The sequence below is a fragment of the Protopterus annectens genome, chromosome 7.part0 (assembly GCF_019279795.1).
Source record: "Protopterus annectens isolate FY-2018-M chromosome 7.part0, PAN1.0, whole genome shotgun sequence".
NCBI classification, from domain to species: Eukaryota; Metazoa; Chordata; order Ceratodontiformes; family Protopteridae; genus Protopterus; species Protopterus annectens.
Genome location: NC_056739.1, coordinates 1,043,828,923 through 1,043,850,087, shown reverse-complemented (window position 1 = coordinate 1,043,850,087; position 21,165 = coordinate 1,043,828,923). Strand labels below are relative to the sequence as shown.

Genomic DNA, 21,165 nt, shown 5'->3' with positions numbered 1-21,165 from the left:
TAAGGAAGTAGAAAACAAGAAACAGAAGTACATGTCCAGATGTACTAAGGTTATTTGGGGGAGGGATTTGGAATAAATGTCACAAGTGAAATGTGTATGCAGGAAGTGTAACAGAGTAAGAAGAGTTGGTGGGAATTGGGGGTAGGGTAGAGGAGTGAAGCAAAATCTCAAAGGTAATACACAACAGAGTGATACTAATTTTAAATGGTGCCACAGACACTGAATGAGGACCTATCAAGCCTTCTGGCAGATATATTCAGCTCCAATTTTATTCTGTTTTCTCCACCAGATACTTTTCTAGAAATGCCCTCAACCACAGCTCCCCAACTATCAGCAGAAAACATGCCCTCAATGCACTCTCCAAGTCAAAAATCACTGCATCAAAGGATCAAATAATATCCAAGGATATCTCCTTTCAGGGCCTTTAGAAGCACTATTCAACTGCAGTCTCCAAACAGACTTCATGCCACGTGAATGGAGAACTGCAACTGTTATCCCACTGCATAAGCGCAGGCCATTCATAGACCTAGGAAACCACTGGCCCATAAGCCTGGTAAGTCTCATATGCAAGGGCATGGAAAGAATTAGCAAGCACATGATAAATAACGACATAGAAAATCTTCAGACACTGGATGCAACTCAAGTTTGGCTTTGTCAAAGGAAGTTCATGCCTATTCCAGCTGGTGGATTACTTTGAGAAAGACCAAGGCAGATGAAGGCAAATACTGCATTCTGATTACCTTGCCCCAAACAAAGTATTCAGCATACTTCTCTATGCCAGCTTTTCAAACAAGCTCAATGAAGTAGGCATTAACCCTCACATCAGCTGCTAGGATTCAAGTTAAGATAAGGAAGTCTTTCTCCACAAGAAGGCTGGTCACTAGCAGAGTCCTTCAGGACTTGATGCTGGGACCACTCCTGTTTGGCATTCATTTCTCTGAAGCCAAAGCTAAAGTCAAAGGCCTCTGACTATGCAACTTTGCAGATGATTGTAAATTACGTGCAGTCACTGAATCCTTCCAAGAAACAAACATTCTCCAAGAAGGCATGGCACATACTAATAACCGGTGCAGGAATCACTGTCTTAAGTGCTAAGAAGTACATAACAGTATACGTCAGTAAGACAGTCACACCTGTGAATTACTACATTGATAATACACCCCTAACAGTAGACCTAGTAAACAGGAATTTGGGAACACATGTAGACACTCACTTGGTCACTGACGACCATGTGTCTACACTAATAAGAAAATCATTCCATGTTGCACAACTTATAAGCAAGTGTACCAGACCCAGATCCACACATGTTATTTTCCACTGTACTCTACTCTCAGAAGGCCAGTCATTGAGTACAATGCACCCTTTGGCAGGTATGCAGAACAAGTGGAGCAACTACAGATGTTCCTTACAGAAAGAATTTGTGGTAAAGAAAACAAGTCCTATGTGGACCACCTCAAAGCATCATCTCTTACAGGCTGATCAACATACAGGGTTTTCTACAATAAGTACTAAATGCAGAAGCTTGTGTGCGACTTCACTGCCAGTCTCACATTTTACATTACACTCAGTGGATATTGCATTTAACTTATGCTTAGTGAGGAGACTACATTACTGGTTTGGTTTGGAATACATCTTTACATAGCAGACACTAGATACAAAGTAAACATCTTACAAATTTCAAGAGAATTTTTTTTTGCAGTTGTAATGCATCATTACTAAAATGCCACAGTCTGGAGTAGTTTTGGTTCAAATTCAGTGTTGAGCTACACAAAAATCTGTAATGGTGGAAAAGTATTCTTAGCTGCATTTTATAACTGAACTTTCTACTGTTCTCCTATTACTGACACAAAGTTTCACAATGAAATTTTAAGGGGGAGGGGGGCTTACATACAAAGGTACCAAGGTGCCCAAATTCATATGACTTCATTGTCACAGTCAGAATTTTTGCATTATACTCAGTTTCTACTGTGTGTGTTGTATCTACATCTGTCAGGTAGGTAGAAAACAGTAATGACCTTGAATAAGTTTTTAGTTGTTTTTTCAGATGTAAAAGTCCTGTACACTTTACCACTACAGATGCTGAGATGACAAGATCTGAAAAAGCTATAGTGGTGTGTTAAATTCAGTGCTGTACTGTACCAAAATCACTACAGGTAGTTAACTGCAAGTAAATATTTTTTTCTTAAATAGTACAGATTTTGTGGTATGTAGTTTTCTTTACGTGCTATAAAGTAATTTTTTCAGTTATTTTTAAATGCAATAAGGATTGTAAACAGATGCTGCTGTTTTTTTCTTTTCTTTCTCCCCTCTTTTTGTCTTCTTGTTCACTTTTAAGAAATGGAGGCACTACAATGTATAAAAAAATGGAGGCACTGCAATGTATAAAAAAGCCTTGTTAAAAAGCATGATAAAAAAAACATTAATGTGCTTTTTCTCATTCTTGCATGGAGAAATGACTGGCTTAAAGACCTTAGACTGATTTATTACACATTTTGAGAGAAAGCAGGTAAATGAAAAGAATATTGAATACTGTGAGGCTTTTTTTCTAGCAAATACGTGTAAGCTCAGTAACAATTCTGCAGCTGGTCTTAATATTTCCATGGAAACAATCTAATAGTAAAGAGAAAATGGCTGACTGGTTCTCATGTCTCCATGGAGACAATCTGATAAAGAGAAACTGGCTACAGCCTGGTGGAGAGTGATTGGCTGAGGGAAAAAAAAGAAAAAATAAATTGGCTAAGAGATAATGTTCTCTGAACGCATTCAGAGGTTTTCCCAAAGTAGATCATGTTCTCTGAAAGCATTCAGGGGCTTTCCCAAGGTAGTTAATGTTCTATGAAAACATTTGGGGGTCTTCCCATCTGGGAGAGCTATAATGGTTCAAGACAAAACCAATCTGCCATTAGTAGAAGCACAAGCTGCACCATGTGTCATAGAATGGATGACCTTTATTTTAGGCTAACTCAAGTCTGTGAGCGTGGCCGTAGGTTTGGGACTTTTGTTCCTATTGTGAGGGTACAATTTCAATATCTGAAGGTGTACATAGTTTTGTGTGTTAGTATTAATTTAATAGGTTTTAGAAGGATATTGGGGGTGTTTTTGTGTTTCTGTTTGAGGGCTTTCAATAAAATAAAGAGTTTTATAATATATGACAGAGGCTCAATGTATATGACAAGAAACAAATGTATAAAAGTTCAACCTGCCAAACTGTGTATGCATGTAACACAAAAGCTGGAACTAGACATTTAACAAAAAAGTGTTATACATAAAAGTTGAGAATAATAACTTTTTAATTCAATGATGCTCTTTTAATGTCTTTAAATAAAAATGGCCTCACAGATTAATACAGACAAGAAAGAGTAGTGAACTATATTAAAAATGTAGAGTGCAAATAGCTTTGCTACAGAAGACACGCTTAGAAAGAACTGAACATGTGAATTTCATAAAGAAAGGTTTTCTGGATGGTTATTCAGCAGAATACCTGGGACAAAGGAAAAAAGAAGTACTTATATTAACTGCAAGCAGAGCACCAATAGTGACAGAAGAAGATAAAGATAATAATGACAGATTTGTCTACTGGCAAGGAAGGAGGCTACTGGCAAGGAAGGAGGATTACACTAGCATGTATTTCCATTCCACCTAAAACTGCTGTAATGGAGCTTAAGAAAATTCTGGCAAAATAATCAGTTTTCAGGCAAGGAATATTATTTATAGGTGGGGACTGGAACTTGATTTGCAGCAGTGAAGATGTGTCTGGGGGGGCCTACAAGGGAAAATATAAAAAGGAAGGCAGACTTTTGAAGAAATTTATGAAAATATTTGGCATGGAAGATGTGAATTCAGTTAACAGGAGTTTGGAGTGTCCTTCCATATTATTCCCCAAGAAATAAAAAACTGGGCTAGGCTACATTTTACAGGAACATGTGCATTTAACTGAAGGTCTGGATACCCACCCAATAACTATTTCAGGCCATGTGCCAATAACTGCTAAAATAAAAATACAGGATAATGAAATAAAAATGAGACATTGGCACTTTCCACCTATCTGCTGAAAAGAGAGGAATTTAAGGAATGGGTAGTGGAGATTATTCAAGAGCTGTTGGAGAGGACAGAAATTTCTTCTGAAAATATTGGTAGGGAGAAAGGTAAGATTAAGGTGAAGTTTAAAAACAGGGTGGAAATAAAAGAAATGGAGCTGTAGTTAAGAAGTAACAAGAATTATTTAGAGGGACTGACAAATGTGACAGTATTGCAGAATGGAGAAATCTCACAAAACAAGAAAAGGATTGACTGTAGAATTCTAGGCAGAAAATAAGGGATTACCTCGATAATATGCTTGAGCTTAGAAAGATTGCTGTTAAGTAACTGTTTTTTTGATAAAACTAGAGCACAAAAACTTTTAGCATGACGACTCAGGCAACAGAACATAGAAAGGGCTGTCTGACAAACTTAGGGGAGCCTATAACAAAGAAGGTAACAAGAGATCCTGTAGAGGTATTAGAAATATTTCAAAAATTCTATGAGAGTTTCTAAAAAGCAGAGAAATATGAAAATCAAGAAAAGATACAAATGGAAATGTTTATGGAAGAATTAAATATGCCAAGTGTAGAGGTAGACGAGACTCAATTTCTAACAGTTAGGGCAGGAGGAGATGAGAAAAATGTGATGTATAACCAATCTACAGGAAAAGTCCACAGGAATAGATGGTATTCCTGTGGAAGTTTATAAGCTAGGAGGAATAAACTCAAACATCAAGAAAGTTTTGTTTAACAATATCTTAAGAGGAGGAGAAGTACCACCATCCTGCAAGAAAGTAGTGGTAGCTGTAATACCTAAAGAGGGTAAGGATCCATCAGATCTAGTTTCATACAGGCCCATTTCAATACATAACCATGATTATAAAGTGTTCATGTCAATAATGGCTAAAAGAATGGCAAAAGTAATGCCAAAACTAATAGATATGGGTCAAAGTGGTTTTGTGGAGGGAAGGCAAAGATTTGACACAGAAAACTGAAGATCTACAGGGAAGCAGAATGCAAGAAAATACCATTGTTGTTGATGGGTCTTGATGAAGAGAAAGCATTTCAGAGTAAGCTGGGGCTTTATGAGAAGGGCAATGGAAGCATTTGCATTTCCTGAAAAAAATATAAGGTTCATTAGGAGAATATATGAGGAATTGGGAGGCCAAAATTAAAGTGGGTGGAGTCCTTCTGATAATTTCGGCTTGAGCACAGGAACCAGGCAGTATTGAAATAGGTCTGCCCTCTTTCCCCTTTATTATTTGCATTACATTTAGAACCACTGGAAAAGAAAATATGTGACTCAGAAATTCAAGGATATAATTGGTATGGTAGTCAAGAAAAGCTGGCTTTATTTGCAGATGATGATATTTTTGTACCAGATAAACCCAGAAAAGACATTACAGTTTTGTTGAACATTTTGAGACAATTTCATATCTTTTCGGGATATAAAATTAATGAAGCCAAAACAAAGGCAATAGTGGTAAATGATGTACCCACACATGAACTTGTTCAGGAATACCCATATCTATGGGGATATGAGAAAATGAAATATTTAGAAGTATAGATTAAAAATTACTCTAGTGTGGCAGATAAAGACAAGTGGTAACAGGCTAAACAAAAGATAATATAAAAACTGACGAAATGGAAGCTTTATTAAAAGGATATGGATAGTAAGATACAAGCAGTTAAAATGTTTTTAGTCCCTTTAGTCTTACACACAGGTCATTTTTGGCAACCAGAGGAGAAGTTGTGGGTAGCAATTAATAAACAGCTGAAGAACTTTATATGGCAGGGGAAAATGGGAGGAATCAAGAGGGATAAGCTGATTCTTCCCACAGAACAGGGCAGTTTGGGATTACCCAATTTGAAGGGGTATTTCAGAGCTGCACAGTTAAGACTCCTATACATAGCACAAGCAGAAAACTATAATTCAAAGTAGAAAGTGATGATAATGAAACATGGGGGAAGCTCAAGAAACAAGTGAAGACTGGGACTTTGGATGCAGGCCTTTAAGGAGAACAGCGATAGTCATGCTGAATATTATATCCATAAAGTAGCAGAAAGTATTCTAAGGACTAAACCAACACGGAAAGGAAAAAGGATATTCAGCTGATAGGGATGACTGCAATAAGGGATACAGACAATAGGCACGTTGTGGCCAGAAATTATTGGAGAAAACTGGCAAAGGAACAAAGGTATTAGGAGCAAATAACTAGAGAGGGAAAGATGACAGAATGGGAAAACGCCAATAATTTATTTGGACTGCACGTTAGAGACTGCTTTCCCTATCAGGGATTGATACCAGAGTAAAGGCAAAGAGAAAGAAATAGGGGGATCCTAAATGAAAGACCAGCAGTGGCAGAGTTTTTAACTGAATATAGAACAGAAGCTGCCACTAAAAAAGGAATAATGTGTAGAGCATATAAAATATTGCACGACAACTATAAGAATCAGAGGAGGGTAGAAAGGATTGGGAGGAGAAACTGGATAAGCAATTCACAAAGAAACAATTGGAGGATTTATGTACGTCTCCCAAATATGCAACACAATCTAGAAGATTTAAGATTTTTGCTTGGAAATGTTTACATAGATATCTTTATACCCCAAGCAGACTCCAGAGAATTTTTCCTCAAGTAGACAGCACATGTTTGATGTATGAAGGGGAAGAAAAAAGTAATTGAGAACATATTTTCTGGGAGTGCATTGAGTTGGCAGACTTTAAGGATTCTCTGTGGGATGCACTGTCACAGATGCCAGGTGGGAAGATTGGTCTGATGAGGGAGATGATTTTTCTGAGCTATGATACACAATTGGAATTGCCTAGACATGGTAAAACCTTGCTATGTCTTAATAATGGTGGCTGCCAAAAAGCAATTAATAGAAAATGGAAATCAAAATTTAAACCAACTATACTGGAAGCAGTGAATATAGTAACAGAAATAAAACAACTGGAATTGAGAACTTTAGAAAATGGTAGGAGCAAACTACATAGGAAAAAGTGCGAATTGTGGGAACAATACATACAAGGGAGGAATGAGGCCTAAAAGGCAGCAGGACTTACACGAGTTATGTAATGTTTGAATGAGAAAGATTGGGTAGATTATAAATGATGTATAATGTTTGCAAATGGGACTGTGTCAGCATGGTTTGTGATGTAAAATGCTTGTGACTAGGATTGTGTTGTTGTGGTTTGTTTTCATTTATATAAATATATGATTACCTATGTAGTAAGTGATGGTTTAATCAAGATGTTTCTTGTTTAAAAAAAAAGTAGGAATTGAATAATTTATGTAATACTGCTTAGGTTATATGATATATAACATATGTGAAGTATAATGTCTATGTTAATATAGTTTGATTACCTTTATATAAATGTAAATTTGGCTATGTCACAAGTGATAATTCAATAAAGGAGTTTGAAAAAAGATCACTACATGCAGAATAAAAGTCTTAGCTGCATGTTGTAGCTGCACACCTTATACTGCTGTCTCAAGGATGAGTAAAATACAGCCCTTTATACATGAATACCACATACAAGGTGTTATATGTCTTCAATGTCAGTTTATCATTCTGCATTATATTCAGCTCCACTAGAAGTCTTGTATTTAACTTCTGATCGGTACACAGAAAAATGTAATGACCAAGAACAAATCTTTTCTGAGTTTTCATTAAATCACAAGCAGAACTTGTGCATATTTTACCAGAAGAAAGTTTTTTTTTTTCCACTTGTCAAATGCTGTGGCTAAACAGCTGGTTTACAGTAGAAAAAACAGTGGCATCAAATTCAGCATTGAACTGCACTAAGACCACTAATGGTAGAATAGCAGTTCTAGGTTCATTTTTGCAGAAGAAGAACCTGTTGTTATTGCCTAAAGGTTTTATAATGAAATCTCAAAGATGTAATGGAATAAGGTTGTTTATACAGAGATACCAATGCAGTACATTAACGTTTACTGTCAGTTTGACATTTTACATTGCATTGTTTCCAATGCAGTGCAGTATATAAACTGCTGCTGATTAACATACAAATTACATGATCAAGAACACATCTTTACTAATTTGTAATTACGGAAGAAGTAAAAATCTGATAGATTTATTCTGAACAGGGGAAGTTTTTTGTTACTGAAAATATGACATCCTACAATATGAAGCCATATATGGTAAAGTACATTACTTGATAATGAGCATTTGTCACCTAGAATCTCTAGCTAAGTGCACTGTACACCTCAGGGTCATGAAATTATTTTGATACATTTACTGCATTATTTCATATGGTTTCAAAGAAATAGTCTTATATTGTTCGGCACAGCCAGTAGTCTTACACAGCCTTTTGGCTACTTTGCTTTTATACAAATCATTTCAAAACAAAAATGTGCATTTTGCATTTCTTCATGCTGATAAGCTCATATATAATGAGCAACTCTGTGGGCGTTCGCATGGCTTAAGAATCAAATGTAATACTCTTTTTTAGAAAAAGTTATATTTTCTGTCATTTATGTTATAGCATGTTACACATATTTTACTCTTTCTGATAAAAGCATACATATTTAACATTCTGCTGTCTACCTTGCTTAATTGCCATTAGGCCATGCAATACACAGCACAAATACACTGCTAATCAAGTGGTCTTGTTCTGAAAATTTCATAAAAATAACTTGAAGCAGTAGACAGGTGATATTATTTGAGTTTAGGGTCAAATTCGCTTAAGAATGGCTTTTGAAATTTAGAGAGAGAAACACTTCTAAACCATTCATCTGAAAACAAAAGTGAAGCTTTCAGATCTCTTTAGAGTTAAAAAAATAAATAAATAAATATATATATATATATATATATATATATATATATATATATATATATATATACATATATATATATATACACACACATATACAAAAAATACAAAACGCTCAGTCTCCTCACTGAACACAAGTTATCAAGTAATGTACTTTACCACATACGACTCCCAAACTTTAAGCCTAAAAAAGTATTTTGTACAAAAGTCCTACTTGTATTCATTTGATATGCTGAGGATTAAAAACTGTATCAAACTTGCTTCTTATTAAAATTCAAAAAGATGACTATCCTTTGTCTTTGAGGAAAGTCAAGAGGAGTTTTATAACTATCCCAGTTAAATACCATGAACATTTTAAGAAAAATGCTAAACAATTTTGCAGTAACAGACATTTATACAACAGCAAAAACAGAAGTCTGGGGATGATCACCTAGAAAATAGTCACATATTAAGGGATTAAGCAAATATCATAATACTGTCTGTTTTAAGAATTGCACATCTATTACTAATCTCTACAAAAATTAAATTTTCTTCCTTTGCAGACTTCCTCAAATCCATTCTTTGTAAATCACAGCATTTTATTTGGTACTGCATATTGACTATGGACAAAGTTATGATTAAATAAAAAAAAGACTATGAACCACTTGACTTAACCAATTAGGAATTAAATAAAGAGAAATACATGATGAAGAACTAAAGTGAGCTGCTGAAAAAAAATGTGTCAGTTAATTTCACCTCAAAATGTAAGGATTCCATATTTCCATCTGTCCCATTTACACAGCTCAGGCTTGCTAATTTCCCATCTTGTCGGTTTTGTTGGTTCTTCCTTCTTTCAGATGAGGTACTCTGTTTTCTGTCACCTCTAAAGCATCCCTGTACAGCAAAGTGAGAAAATTTACAGTAAGCAGAACTTCAGACATAAAAGGCAACATAAAACACACAGTTGTGTCAGAGAATTGTACATTTAGTGGTACTAGAACACTTGAATTTCCATAACAGATATCCAATAACTTCGGTGGCTCCCAAACTCCATGACACTTTTGATTATGACCAGCAGAATTTTGTTCCTCCAACTTCTGGATTTAGTGCATCTCTGTTAGCATCTCTTCTGCTACCAACAAGAGAGTTACATACAAAGAATGCACTTTAACTATAGAAACATTGCACATATCAACTAAAAGGTAAAGCATGTTAGTATATTCTAGAACAAGGCATTCCCAGCTCTCCCTGTCACTTTTTTTCCAATCTCTCCTGCCATTCTCCAGGCTATCAAACTTAAAAATGACCCATTTAAGCATCACTACTGCACTCCACCATAAAAATGTTCAGTGAAACTACCCTAAGTGTCTCTTTGCTTTATCAACATTGCAGTAAGCAGCTAATACAGCTCCTTTCTCCAGTTTGCTTAAGCTAAAAAAAGATCTTCGGGATGAGCAAAGAGCTACCATTTATCAGCATAACTGCCATTTATTAAACTGTGTCAAAACCTTTGCTAAACTGTAGAAAAGTAGTATAATGGCTCTTTGCTGCAGTTCCTAATGCAAACACTGACTGTCATTTAGGCAGCCATAATCCGTGAATGCAGCGGCTTAAATTATTGCTGGCACTGATTGCAGGAAACAATCAGCATCTCAAATGCACTAGCAATCATGTCCCCCAAAAGCTTGTTCCTGGGCAGCCACCTTTTTTTGCCCCACCCTTGATACAGCTTTGCCCCATACACAAAATAGTCAGTAGTTAAAAAAAAAAAAAAAGAAAAAAATTCAACATTGCTGTTTTTACTTAGAATAGCCTGATGTTCTGGTAGTAGGGGTGGGGCAGAGAAGAATTATGTTCATGCACAGTGAACGGTCTTTATGAAAAATACAAAAGTTATGTAAAATTTAGTGCATCACTACAGTACCCTGTTCATGCACAGTAAAGTAAAAAGGAAAGCTATGTGCTTACCAGAACAATAGTTTCCTGTTGTCCGTCTCTGACTAGTTCAACCAGCAGATTATCGGATATGACTTGGATCCACTACAGCCAAATCCACAAGCCTTTAACTCACTGAGCTCTGCCTCCTCTACCCACAACTCCCAGCTCCTTAGAGGATACTTCAGATCGAGTTTGCCCCCTTTCAATCTAACACCAAGGTATAAAGTCTATATGAAAGAAAGAGAACAAAGGACTCAAGAAAAAGAGAAATAAAACCTCTCCCACTCAGCCATCCTAGGAGAAGAGTCTTGTCATGAGGATCTAGACCAGCTAGATGAGAAATAAAATCGAACTGGGATCCAGAACTCAAGCAGGGTATCTCAGAAGAGAATGTCACAACCACAATCTATCCTACCTCTGGCCAGAGTGAGTGGACACTAGTACTCTGTGAATTTTCTTGCTGGCTTTAGCTGTACGAGTTTTTTTACTGTTGGTATCTCAGAAGAGGCCACAGAAAGGGAACCCACACCTGACGAGTTCAGAAGGGAGCAAGGAGGATCAATGTCACTATGCAATGGGCTGTCTTCTGGAAAAATTTGATTATTAGAGGATCTGGAGGATATGCACATAGAAGACTCAGATTTTCTGCCAAAATGATGGATCTCCTCAGTATGTGCCTTGCAATCAAAAACCATTGAGAGGAGATCATCCACTGCCAAATTCTCATGGTCTCTCAATAAAGAGGATAAGAATGTGTTTCCCCCCTTTGTTTAGAAACCAGACAAAAGACAATGTCCATCTGGATCAAAATCACACCACTGAGGAGGACTCCCTGAAAGGCCTGCAATGCCAGGAGGACAGCTCTCATCTCCAGAACATTGGCAACCATGGAAGAACAGGACCCTTAAACTGACCTCTCTTCAAAATGCACCCCCCCCCAACAATGAAATGAGGTGTCCATAGTGACTGTAGCCAATGGAGGAGGAAGAATGAACAGTCTCCTATTAGTTACCAAAGGTGACTCTAACCACCACTGAATCTGATTGTGACGAGCCTTTGTCAGCCTGACAAGAAAGTCCATTTGGTGAGTTAAATAGGCTCATTGCACTGTGAGCGACCACTGAGGAGTCAGCAAGCACAGATACTGTGTGGAACTGAAGGCTGATTACTCAGGAGCTTGGGAGCTTTGCAATTTAGTTGATGGCATCTAAGTGACAAGTCTATGAATTCTAATGCTTGGACAGGTGGTAGACTTGACTTTTAATAAATGACAGTTATCCCTAAATGGCCACACAACTGGAGTAAGGTATCCTTAACCATATTTAGAAATGCTCTCATGGGGGCAGTAAGGGGTCAATAGTCCAGGTATGAAATGACATGAAATCCCAGCAGTTGGAACCAGGCAGCCACCACTGCCACACAATTAGTGAATGCCCAGGGATGGCAGTGAGACCAAATGTCAGGGCTCTGAAATGGTAATGACTGCCCCCAAAAGAAAGCACAGGAACCTCCTGGATCATCTTTCTGTCTTGATATGATGGTAGATGTCCTTGAGGTGTGTTGAGCACATCCAGTCGTCCTTACTCAGCAGAGGTAGGAAGGAATGCACCGTGACCATCAGGAATTTGGTCTGTTTTATGAAGGGATTCAGTACGCTCAAATAGAGTAATAGCCTGAGGTCCTTGTTCTTTTTTGGCACCAAAAAGAACCACAAGCAGACCCCGGTTTTTGTTGGTCTGGTGGGACCTCCTGGATAACTTGTTTTACAAGCCGCTTCTGATTCTCTTCTGCTGCCTGCTGTCTCAGATGAGGTGGAATGTCAGGGAAAGGTTTGTGAATGAAACTCTGTAGTTCTAAAAATGGAATGTTATAGCCTATGCATGTGGCTCTTAACACCAAAGTGTCCGAGGTGACAGCTTCCAGACTTCTGGGTGAGGAGCAAAACAACTTCAGACTGCTACTAGAGCAGGACAGTTCAGCAACCTCTCAGAATTACAGGAAGGGTCCTCGGGAGAAGGCTCCATGAAAGCTCTAGTTCTGCAGATCGGTCCTGTCCCAGGGATGGCATCCATTATGGTTCCCCCCACCACATGGAGAACTCTAAGGAGGAGTATCCCCTGAAGACTGCTAAGATTTCCTGAAAAACAGACATTTGCTCCCCTTCTGATTCCATGACTAGGTTCGCTGAAGGGTAGCAAAATGTACTCCGATGGCAGACAGTGTCTTCCAATCTTGCTAACTCCTAGTAAGAGTGTCCTTAATCTTCAGTCCAAATAATGAGGAGATACCTAATGAAGCATTAATGAAAAATGCTTTGAAGCAGTACGTGAAACTGCACAACTGCATTCAAGTGTGATGTTGCATGGCAATGCAGGTGCCAGTTGCTCAGAATGCTCCATCAGCTGTTAGAAACAAGCCTCATGGAGACATTGGCAAACTGGAGAGCTGAAAACTGAGTCTCTAGTGTCCTCTGAACCTCAGAGAATGGTGTCTCAACATTCCTAGACACTTCAGCCACAAGATTACTCTGAAGCATTGTCAGGTGGGAAAGGTAGTTGAGTGCCCTTAAAGCGAATGTCTCTGAGGCATAACAGCACTTCCCTAGCCAGTCCAAGGACCTAGAGTCCCTATTTGGAGGGTGGACCAAGGAAATCTCCTCTGAGACTTCCTTCTTTGTGGTGGCCAACTCTATTGAAAAACATACAAACTAGACATATGGTAATATATGACACTACCTAGAAGAAAATATTAACCCTCATAAGTAAAAGGAGTAACAAGACAAACAGAAAAACACCAGGGGGGGGTCCACTACTAACTACACACAAAATACCCTGATATCTAAAAACCTAATATCTATAAACCTAACCTAACACTATGCCTAATTAACCCATGTCATTCTAAGTGGTAGGGGAAGAAAGGACAAAAAAAAAAAAAACAGAAAAAAGTATACACTCAAAAGTGGAGCTATGGATCGATCAGCTTAGCTGGAAGAGCAACACACTTGATCTGAGGTATTCTCTAGGGAGCGTGGGACTGTAGATAGGTGAGGTGGAGTATGGCAATTTGAACTTGTAGATTTTTCCTGCATCAGATCCAGTACCAAGCAGTATGAAGCCAGATGAAAAATACAACACTGGATAGGAAAGTTACGTATGTACCATAACGCTAGATTTGTGGTGTCTTGGTGCTTTTTTTTAACAGGTGGGATCCAGCATTCTAACTTCTCCCCGACCCATAATTCCCTTTCATACCCTGGTAACCTCAGATCAAGTCTGTCTGCTTGTAGCTGTAATATTACTCAAAAAAAAAAAAACAACACAGACCTAGCAAACCAAACCTAACTGAACAATGGATATATATAACAGTGACACCCAGTCCAAAAGACAAGGCCCCTAGGCAGGACAAACTGATCAGCCAGGAACCAAAGAGTGACAACTTAGGATGGGAAATGGAGGACGGGATGTTAAAATGGATGGAACAAGACAACACACATTTAGCATAATGGTTAGCACAGACATTTCAAATCAGATGCTTTTTTATCCAATTCCACAACTGAGACAGATTCCCAAACTACCACAAAAAAAGGAATATAGTGGAAGGATATTCAGGAGTATAGTGGAGTCAAAGGATGCAAGACATCTGGACTGTACATTCAATCTGTAATGCAACACAAAGGTATGAACTGTAGAGCAAGTAGCCACAGCACAAAAATCATCAATGGGAATTCTAGCAAAAAATAAAACAGTGGAGATCGCCACAGCTCTAGATGAATAACCCTTTGGTTTTCCAGGTAACGTTAACCCCATTTTGTCATAAACAAGAGAAACATGGCTGGTTAGCCACCTGGACACTTACTTTGGAGACTCCATCTCCCAATTTAGTTTTTGAGGAGGAGAGAAAAAGCTACTCTCACTTTCGGATATCCTTCGTACGATGTAAAAATCTAAGATGATGATGAACATTCATAAAATGTAGAGTATATTCCCCTTTATTTGAAAATTTGGGAAGAAGACTGGTACACTGATTAAGACTCACTTCAGAGGCCACTTTTGGAAAGAAATGAGGACTGGTTCTCAAAGAAAGGGTATGGAGATTTGTAAGACAATGCTTGTAATTAAAAATTCTCCTAGCAAATGAGATTGCTATCAAAAATATTGTTTTCCAAGTAAGGAATTTTAGGTCCACTGAAGAAGCAGGCTCAGAAGGAGCCCTAGTTAATGCATGCAGCATGATGGTAATGTCCTGGGAGGAATTGGATCCCTGAATGGAGGTCTTGGGAGAAAACATTCCTTAAAACAGCTTTGGGAATTTTTACGTAGGCAACAGATGTCTGTTTCTGTTCTAAATTGAAATAAGAAATGGCTGCTAATTAAACTTTGATACCTGGAAAACTACTGCCTTTCTGAAACAACTCCACCAAGAAATTTAAAAAAAAAAAGGAAAAGGAGCTGAAAAAGGGCCCACACCTCTGGAGCATGCCCATATAGTGAATCTTTTCCATTTGCTAAGGTAAATCTTCCTGGTAGTCATTTTTTTGTGAGGATGATAAAATCTGAATGTCTGAAACACACCTGGAAAGAGTTTTTCAGATGAATCAAACCTGTCGAGACCAAAAGAGGGCAACGAGAATAACTTTTGCCATGCACATCCTGGCTTTCTGAAGAAATTTTATCATCATAGAGAAGGGTGAAAATGCATAAAGGAAACCTGGGTGCCACCTGTGGATTACAGCTTCCCTCGGTGAATGCCACTGTGAGATAATCAGTGCAAAGTAACTTGTTGTTTAGGTAGGAAGCAAAAAGATCACAGCAAGACTGGCCCTAGTGTGTTGCTACTGATTGACTGAGGGACCACATGTGGTGCTGAAAAACACACCTGCTCAGCTTGTCTGCAAGGATGTGTATTTTGTGGCCAGAAAACACTGGGAAGACACTGCCCTCTGCCACACACTCATGGCTTCTGGGCACAGTGGATATGAATGGGTTCTTCCTTGTTTGCTGATATACCAGACTAGTGCCATGCTATCCATCTGGATGGAAATCACACCCTTGGGGAAGCAGTCCTGAAATGCCTGCAAAGCAAGGAGGACTGCCCTCATTTCCAAGACAATGATTTGAAGACTGGCCTTTGTTGATGATCATGAACCTTGAACCATCTCACCTTTGTAATGCCCCCAACCCCAAAAGGAGACAGTCCATGGTCACAGTGGCTATCGGGACTGGCAGGGAGAAAAGTCGACCCCCCCCCCATGACACTATGGGTGAAGTCAATCAACAACTGATGTGTTTTCTGCATATTGGATGAGATGCACTGGTGCCTGAAGGGGGTGAGACATCAAGGACTACTGCACTGACAGTGTCAACTGCAGGACTCTCATGCAGAATCATGCCTGATGAACTAGCGTGATCAAAACAGCCATTGAGCCCAGCAGCTGAAGAACATGTCTTGCTGAGGGACTGGTGTGATGAAGGACCTCTGAAGGCTTCTGATGCACACATAACATTCTGTGGGATTCCAGCTATTTGAGTAGTTGAGTCCAGGTGGTATCCCATGAACTCTGTCATTTGGGTTGGTGTCAGCTGGCTCTTGTCAGGACCGATGGTAATTCCAAGGTTCAGAGCTAGACGGAGCAAGACGTCCCTGCAATGAAACAGCAGATGCCTGGTAGGGGCAAGTGAGGAGCCAGTTGTCCAAGTAGAGGAACCCCTCGAATCCTTGCAGTCAGATAGTCTACTACAACTGCTATGCATTTGATGTACACCCTGGGTGCTGTGGTGAGGCCAAACAGCAGGGATATGAAATGAAACTGGCTGGCTCCCAGCTAAAAATGGAGAAATCTCCTGGACTGCCTTCTGACTGGATATGATGGTATGCATCCTGGAGATCTGCAGAGTATGTAGTTTGTTCTTTAATGTGCAGAACTTAATCAAAAAATAAAAAAGACAAGGCTTAACAGTGGGATAAATCTAAGAAAGACTACCAAAAGTGATTTAAAAAATGCATTAGTTACAGTAACCAATAAGTTGTGAGCAGGACATATAAAGTAAGAAATGAGGTGCGAGTAAACATAGGGGGGTGTTACTTGCTAGCTGTACCACCTTAATGCATATTTAATACTGATGCTTTTGTTCAGCCTTGGGAAAGTGCCCACTCCCAAAAGGAGCTGCCATTTAAGTTCTTTCACCTCCAGTAAGGTGTCCACATCCCCTACACATGTAATGACCTGTTTGAGTACAAAGAAATTAAAAGACTTGAAGACTGTGCAGTAGGAGCTGTGCTTAGCTAAAGCGTTGGTGAAGTCCTGGCTGCGAACAGCTGCACAGTGTTCCTTGACGTGACTGAACAATTTCCTACTGGATTTGCTTATGGAAAGAGCGACAGGTTTTGCAAATGCTTGCATAAACCACATGACCACTGTTGCAATTAAAAGATATGGTCAGAGAGACTGAGTGGGTGGTGTATATTACTGCATTACTATTTGACTATTTATTTAGTTACACACTGTTGTTTTACTTATTTTCAAGAAGTTCTTAACACCAATAAAGAACAAAAGTGCTCAATACTGGATCAGCTCATTTTGTTCTACCAGGGTGAAGTTTTTATTTTAATATCTATACGTAAATACGCATACACATATGTGTGTGTGTGTGTATATATATATATATATATATATATATATATATATATATATATATATATATATATATATATATATATTATATGGTTTACTATCACAATTTCGCCGTGCAATTGCATGGCTATGAAGTATTCCAACAACATATGTTCGAATACTTCATAGTTCGGCAGGTTATGTGAGCGACCGTTATTATTGCAAATGGACTGTGCATTCGCAATTATAACGTTCGCTCATATAAGGGGATCGCGGTACAGTGCGGTTAGGGAAATGCATCCCTTTCCTCACTGTAGTGCGATCTCGGAGTTGGAATATTAAGTTAGGGGGGTGTGGGGGGTAAAGGGGGGCTTGCTTGTGAGCTTAGGCTAGTTAGGTAGGGAATTAAGGGAAGGGTGGGAGTGCTGTTAATTGTACATTTTAGACAATTCACAGCTGATTTCGACATTAGGTACATACGGAAATGTGTACTTTCGGGGAAACACTTCGCTAATACGTACACATTTTATTTTAACTTTCGACATTTTGATAGTAAACCATATATATATATATATATATATATATATATATATATATATATATATATATATATATATACACACACACACATACATATACATGCATACACACACACACACACACACATATATATATATAAAAAACACAGAAACCTTTATTGGACTTGGAGGAACATAAACCACAGCGAGAACTTACAGTAAAAAAACTTTAGTTGTCACTTTCAAAACATACAAAGCTTAAAAATTTGAGTGCTTTCATTCGTTCATGTTAAAAGTAGAACAAACAGAAATTTAACAGTCACAAATGATAAAAACACCTTTGGATGGTTGAGATTCCTTTTCCCACCCTACCTGTTCTACTTTAGAATGCTTTTTACATTTAAATTACCATTTAAGTCAGGGGGCATTGTCTGCTTGCAGTTTAATTTGCCATCTGAGTTCTTTCACTTCGAACTGGGAGTTACAATCTCCACATGAACTAGAAATTTTTTCTAATACAATAAAGTTGAATTCTTTGTACCTAGGGCTACCCAAATTGTGCCTAGCTAATGCATTTTTAAGGTCATCCTTTCTTAATGCCTGACAGTGTTCTTAATGCGATAGTTCAACTTCCAGATGGTTTTCCCTAAGTAGAACGCATCACACTGAACACAAAATGCAAGACAAACTAAACTGGTGGTCATAAGCTTCTTGAAAGGAAATTCTGAACCTGGGGGATCTAAAAGTAAAAGATGTACCTATGGCTATGTATTTGCAGCATACACATCTGCCACAGCAATACATTCCTGGAGTGGAGGTTTTAGTGTTATGGGAGAGCCCAGAGTCCAACAGCGACTTGAGAGACTGTTTTCTTGTAGCAAAAGACAGGGGAGGGTCCTACGGCCTTGGCCAATTTGTGACTACTGCTAATGATCTCCCAGTTCTTACTAAGGATGTCTCTTATGACTTGTGAGTCTAGGGAGATTGGGAGAGGGAATCTGGTGTTGTCATTGATGTCAGATCGCCTAGTGTTAATGAAGATATATTTTAGGATAGGGGGTATCTGCCGTACCTATTGTCCATCAGTTCTTTGAGAATGTGATTAATTAAAGCCTCTGGGTAATGGTTTTCAACAAAAAGCTGCTTCAGGAATTGGCTTTCTTTAGCAAACATGCCGTTTTCACTAACTATGTGGCTTAACCATACGAATTGCCCTTTCACTATATTCCTCTTCATAAATAAGGGGTGTTGGCTCGTGAAATCCAGACAGTTGTTCCAAAAAGTACTCTTTCTGTGGATCGTAGAAGCAAACTTACTGGTCTCAGGAAAAGTTAATATCAAGAAAGTTAACTACATTACCCATACCCGAAAGGGTGAAGTCAAGGAACCCTATGCTTTGACTCACTCTGGTGAGAAACAATTCCAACTCAATTTGTGACCCTCTCCACATGAAAAAGTTGTCTATATAACTTTTATATAGCCTAATTCAAAACCTTCAAGTCTGGAGAGAATGTCCGCTTCCCAGGAGCAACTTTTTTTCTTTCAATGGCACGATTTATCAACAACTACAAGGGGGTAGCCATGGATGCCAAAATGGCGCCAGCTTACACCAATTTGGTATTCAGCTGCTGGGAAGCAGACATTCTCTCCAGACTTGAAGATTTTGAATTAGCTACATACACACACTCACACGTGTGTGTGTGTGTGTGTGTGTGTGTGTGTGTGTGTGTGTGTGTGTGTGCGTGTGTGCGTGTGTATATATATATATATATATATATATATATATATATATATATATATATAGATATATACAGAGAGAGAGAGATACACACACACATACATATACATGAGTCTATGTTTAACCATCAAAGGTTATGTTCATCGAATCACCGATGATCGAATAGACACTGAATGTTGAGCGAATGTGAGAGATGGGGAAAGTAAGCACTTGTCCAATATTTCCCCGTAACACACAATGCCATATATATATATATATATATATATATATATATATATATATATATATATATATACACATACATACATACACACACACACATTATATACATATATATATATATATATATATATATATATATATACACACACACACACACACACAGTAAACTCTCAGTTAACCGGCACCCATGGGGAGACTGAATGTTGTAATTAAATCAAAAGGTGCTTCAACAAAGTATTAGTTTAAGGGTGTGCACACTTATGTAACCAGTTTATTGTACATTATTAATTTTTTATATTTTTCCCCCAACAGACATGTTTGTTTTTCAATTTAATTGTACAGATTATAGGTCACATTAATGGTGGGAAAAGTTTTGAAATGATTTACTGTGGTCTCATTTTTTATATCACAAAAAATTGGCATTTTAACAGGGCTGTGTACACTTTTTATATCCAGTGTGTGTGTGTGTGTGTGTGTGCATATGTATGTATGTATGTATGTAAGTATATATATATATATATATATATATATATATATATATATATATATATATATATGTATACACACATACACACACATATATGCATTGCAAATATATATATATATATATATATATATATATATATATATACATACACTGAAAGAAACTATTCCCCAGCAATATAAGGGAGAGGTAACAGAGTTTTACTTTGCATATATTTAGCCAATAAGATTTTTTTTCCCCTTGGAAGAACCCGCCTTATTTTCAAAGTTAGATAATCAACTGCATTTTTTTAAATAAAAACTGGTGGTCTCAGCAGCTTTAATCTTCCACATTGATGGAATCTTTGCACAAGTTTTTAATGGCAAAGTCTTGAGACTACACCTGCAGCTACCATTAGTTTAACTTTCTCAAAGTGAAAGAGAAAAACAAAGGCAATCTTGTAATGTACTGGGAATTTTTTTTGAGTTCACCTGTGTGTGGATGAATGCATATGACTTTTGAGTTTTCAGAAACTCAAAATGTATATGGTCAAGACCTTATGATCAAGTTTTTGAAAACTCTTAACAAAAAAAAAACAAAAAAAACCCCCATATCTATGTATTTGCATGGGGCAAACCACCCAGCACCACTAACCGACTGGAAGTTACATATACCAACTCCGATACTGCACTACAGGGTGGGAAAGAATCAATTCCCTGATCCCCATTGTACTACTCTTTTCCCCACTGTAGTGTAATCTTGGATATGGTATATGCAATTTGGGGGTGGGACCACAGCCCCCCGCAAAAAAGTAGATTTTTTTTAATATAAATATATTTCGAATTTCTAAAAACTCAATGCATTGGAATATCAAGTTTCCGGA

The 21,165-nt window shown here is 37.9% G+C and overlaps 1 protein-coding gene across 1 annotated transcript in view; it reads right to left on the bottom strand.

Annotated features, from left to right (window-relative positions):
• Positions 1 to 21,165, bottom strand: part of SECISBP2L (SECIS binding protein 2 like) — a 1,453,372-nt gene that overhangs the window by 993,650 nt on the left and 438,557 nt on the right. Inside the window, exon 8 of the mRNA XM_044077590.1 lies at positions 9,550 to 9,687. Coding sequence (XP_043933525.1) covers positions 9,550 to 9,687 — 138 coding nt within the window. The remainder of the gene's footprint in view (positions 1 to 9,549; positions 9,688 to 21,165) is intronic.